At 36.9% G+C, this 4,941-nt stretch overlaps 1 protein-coding gene across 1 annotated transcript; it reads right to left on the reverse strand.

Moving 5' to 3' along the window:
* On the reverse strand, positions 1-4,229 carry LOC122052280. The gene is made up of 2 exons (XM_042613732.1): positions 3,810-4,229; positions 1-266 (listed from the first exon to the last, which is right to left on the reverse strand). Exon 1 carries the CDS (start codon positions 4,190-4,192, stop codon positions 3,836-3,838), a length of 357 nt encoding a protein of 118 aa, XP_042469666.1. The 5' UTR covers positions 4,193-4,229; the 3' UTR covers positions 1-266; positions 3,810-3,835.
* Between the last annotated feature and the right edge of the window lie 712 nt (positions 4,230-4,941).

The raw sequence follows: 4,941 nt of genomic DNA on the forward strand, positions 1-4,941 counted from the left end.
TAAGCACAGAAGATCTGCTCTTTAATGGTGCACTGGAGTATTCATTACACAAACAAGCATAAGTCAGATAATATCATAACGCATTGTTGCCTACAGACGATCAGAGTAGAAGTATCGTAAAGCTGAAGATATGAAACCTTTGCAAATCATCTGCAAGGTAATTTATAACAGGCTATCGAAACTTCAGTTTAAACTTTGCCACGAAGATCTCATCCATCCACAGCAGTCATGTTCACTGAGCATAATCCCTGCAGGTAGGCAGCCACCTGCACATAAGAAATTAAAACCGAAAGAAACATTAGAAGAGATGCAAAACTAAAATGAAGCACGTCGAACAAAAAAAGAGTAAAATGGAACAATAAATTTCTGCAGAATATCATCGAGGTGACGACTTTGGAATACTTGTTTGGAAGTTATAGAAAACCATCAAAAAGAATCCACAATTAACAATAAAGTAAATCAACCACTGTGTTAGTATTTTGTGCAATTCAATTTATGCCCTACACAGTCCATGAAAGACTAATACAGGAAATTTAAGATAAAAAATTTCAGAGAATATTTTAATATGAAGTTTTAAGAGAATGGGAGCAGTTTTGCAGATTTGATGATGTATGAGCAATGATTTAATAACTGAAGTTAAAGAAATTAAAATGAAACATTTATGTCAACTCTTTTTTTTTTTTCTCTTGAATGGAGCAAATAGGGATATCATTGCTATTCAAGAATCGAAACAATCATACTTTGGAAAAACAAAGTTTAGGTCTTCTTCATTTGATCAGAAACTTCAAAGGTAACACTATCTTGAGAGCTTGTGTCCGCATGAGATGTGGCCATCAGAATGCTATTGAATCCCAATCATAGGTTTATAGTAGTGATGCTCGGATCCACATGAGGTTGTCACAAAGAGTGGAGAAAAGCAATCAGACAAAAAGTAGAGGCTAGTAGTGGCGGCACCACCCTTTGTTGGAAATCAAAGTTCTCTGTTGTGGTTAGGTCTAACCACATACTTTGATGTTTTGGCAAAACACTCTGCATTTGTATTTGATGATCAAGCTTGTGTGATTGGGGAGATAATGATCAAGCTTGAATAATCGACTTATGGATCGCTTGGGGAGCCAATGGAGCTTCAACATCAAGGAATGTTATCAAACTTGGAGGTGGACCCAGAGATCTAATGCATTGTAATGTAATATTTTGGGTTTATTTTGAGTAGAAATATTAAAAAAAAAAGGACAGCCCGGTGCACGAAGCTTCCGCTATGCGGGGTCCTAGTGAAGGATCCATTGTACGCAGCCTTATCCTATTTTTTTTACAAGAGGTTGTTTTCAGAATTCGAACCCGTGACCTTTTGGTCACAAAACAATAACTTTACCGTTAAACCAAGGCTCCCCTTCTTTGAGTAGAAATATTATAGTGATAAAATTTACCTTTATAAATAGGACTGATATCTAATGAGCTTCAACCTAGTTGTTATTGTTAGGCGATCTACTTCTTGGGTAGTCCTAACCAAATACCTGCTTCAGGATAGAGGATAGAGGATAGAGGTATGGTAGATTGACAATTTTTAGTAGACCACCCTAAGGGTTGGTCGACCTAAGAAAAGTGGTAGGTCGATCCTCACAGAATAGAAGTTAGATCAACCTATAGGTTTTGTTAGACAAACCTAAGTTAATTGAGACAATCTGAGTGTTTTGTTAGGCTGACCAAAATCAAAACACTGAAGTTCCAATAGTTGAAAAATCAAAGTTAGAATGACTTGTGCCTTTTGATAAGGTTAGCTAGGAAAAACAAATATGATCATTGAAACTGAGTGTAAAAGTTCTTTTAGTGGTTCTTTTAGCATAAATGCTAACACGAAATCATCTCTAATCTTATTGAAGTGCTAAAAGATCACCAAGGGGCTTAGAAATCCTAACCAAAGTTGTATCCTTATCAGTTAAAGCTTCCTCGGATAACTTCTTCTCACCTAGGGTTAAGTTTTATCTATATGCTGAGACAAGGTGAGGTAGAAGTTGATTTTATTTTGTATACTTATTGCATATAATCTAGAAAGTGTGGTTGCTTCTACAGGGGATCTAAAAGCAATCATTATAGCTTGTATCTTTTGCTAGAAGGTTTCTACTTTCTAGCAACAAGGACAAAGGACAATGTGTAGGTAGGAGTCTAAATAAGTATGTCGGAAATCAGGCTTTTCATAGTTGGTTGTACATTAAGAAGAAAGTAGAGACCCTATTTCATGCAGAGACCTTATAGCGATTGACAATATTAGCCAACAAAAGCAAAAGGGCTCTGAGGGCAAGAAGATGCTTTCTCCTTTGTCTCGAGCGCTTTGGGTGGATTTGGTTGAAATTGTTGAAGCTTATGCATAAGGCAATCTAGTTCTAGCATAGAACATGCTCAAGAGTTGAACGAAGAGTCTGCTCAAGGGCGCAATGTCTTTGAAGGGGCATTAATAGTCAGAATGCTTGAGCAAAGGAGGGGACTGTGAGGTCTTAAAAATCCAACATGTGGATGTTGGGTGGGATGATGTTGTATCTAGGAAATTTTCTCATACACTTGGGAAACATGAAGTCAGCAACAAAAACCACTTCCCCCTTTAGAGGATTATCCTTTTGGAAAATCATAACCTAGAAAGGGAGGCTTTCATATCATGAAAAAAATTGAGAAAGGAGAATATTGTATTGTTTTTGCTATGAAATAACCATTACATAAGTATATATACAGACTCACAATCATCCTCTCAACTTTATCAGTACTAATATGAGACCAAACAAAAATATTCTATTGCTTTTGTTATGATATAACCATTAAATAAGTATATAGACTACTCATAACAAGACTTTAAACTTGGAAGTACTAATATGAGACCAAACACACTAGACCAATACCCTTATTAATATAACATCTCCGACAATTTATCGAAAGACATTCAACTACAAGAATATTGGTCAGTACACATTATGCAAAAACTAAAGTGTTTCTTACATCAGCTGAATCCTCTATCATTATCCATTTAATCCACAACTATAATAAATAACTTTCAAGATTGGCATAAAAAATCAAGGCTAACAAAAGAAATAAGGCTCCAAAGAAGATGGGACTTGGAAACATCAACTACCAGTCACGAAACACACACCTAATTTTATTTATACAAATGAATTATAAATCTTGGTAGATAACAGAGGAAAAGTAGTAAATTACAGACATGAAAATTGTACGTGGAAAAGAAAAGTAAGATATTGTATGGAAATCCTTATGATTTCTGCTTTTTGTGAGCATTAAAATGGATTATAAATTTTGTTTTCACACATAAGAACCAAACTCTTAACATACTACTGGTAAATTTTCATTGTGAAGCATGTATTCAGCAAGGTTCAATAAGATATTTGTTGAATCATAAAATGTCCAACTAACTAATTGGGCATTCAAAGTTCCTACAAGCTCTGATCATGTATAACTCCTGAAATCCCAACGTTCATCATTCCAATCAACTGTTCACAACAGTTTCTTCTATCTACATCAGCCTGCTTATGAGTCACACTTGATTTATCAAGCACTAACAGAGAGTCAGAGACCGAACTATAAGTTCACCTTGTGCCGGTGGTTTCATGACAATATTCGTATAGCAACTTATTTTCTAGCAAGCATCTACAATACGGAGAAGTTGCAAGACAGATACTACGATGGTAGAGCTGAAATGAACGAATCCAACTTCAACCCTAGTTATCTATCGTGTCAAAGGAAACCTAAATTCAACCAGGGAAATAAAGAAAAAGGAAGACTAGTAACCCTAAAATTCAATTAACTACCTGAAAAAAATAATCGAGCTGATAGATCACTTGCAATAACGGTCTGCCTTCTTCTTGACCCTGTCGTCGAGAGCCTCCTCCACCGTGCGGGCGGACGTCCGGGACTTGTTGGCTGGATCGTAACCGAACTTCTTTGTCTCCACCGGGAATAGCTCCTCGTACTTCATCTTCTTAGCCGCGTCGATCGTGTAGACATCTCCCACAGACGACGCCGCTACTTCCGCCGCCTCACCCCCATCAGCGGAGATTGCTGCGGAAGGGTCCTCCTCAGCGTCACCCAACGCTCTCTTCTTCTTCTTTCGCTTCTTCTTCTCGGCACCAGCGACGTCGCCGCCCTTGAAGACGAGCCGCCCGGCCTTCGCCTTCTTGTACACGTCCGACATCTTGCGGATGTTCTCTGCCTCAACCGGTCACCGATTTGTAATAAAGAAGGAAAATTCACATGTGCTCCCTTAATGTTTTACCTTTTGTAAAATGCTCCATTTTGATATTTACGAATAATTTTGTTTCGCCCCTTATAATCTACCAATCATTTCAAAATCAAGAAAATACCAAAAATATTTTCAAAATCTTTCTTTTTACTAATAAATCATTAATGTTGCTATTTTACTTAAAAGTTCTTCCTTGTATTATTCTTTTGTTAGACGAATTATCAACTGAGATGTGGATTGACGATCGACAAGCTAGAGTGGAGGCTGAATATGTGCTTGTTTGTATTAGAGTAAGTACAACGACATAAGAATAGATCTACTATACATAGGATGGTTGATAATCTTTCACAACCTCACTAAATATCTCCTTGGATGAGGTGAAACAATTCAGTACAAAAAGTATATCTTCTTGTAAAATAAAGACCTTTGAGAACAAGAAAATATTAGTGGGCAGATGCCTTCTAGTAACTCTTGGTCGTCTAAATCACACAAGGCTATAGAATTTTTGGGATCACTTACAAGAGAATGGGATTCTTTCTCAATCAACTTCTCTCGAAACTCCATGATGAATAATGCTAGACTACCTCTTAATAAGTGGAGACGCACACTAGAAATAATGACATTTTCCCAGCAAAGTGCTCCTAAATTATGTTGAACACCCCCATATAAGATATGAAAGGAAGAATTCGATCACTACATGA

This window comes from Zingiber officinale, chromosome 3A, assembly GCF_018446385.1.
Source record: "Zingiber officinale cultivar Zhangliang chromosome 3A, Zo_v1.1, whole genome shotgun sequence".
Taxonomy (NCBI): Eukaryota; Viridiplantae; Streptophyta; class Magnoliopsida; order Zingiberales; family Zingiberaceae; genus Zingiber; species Zingiber officinale.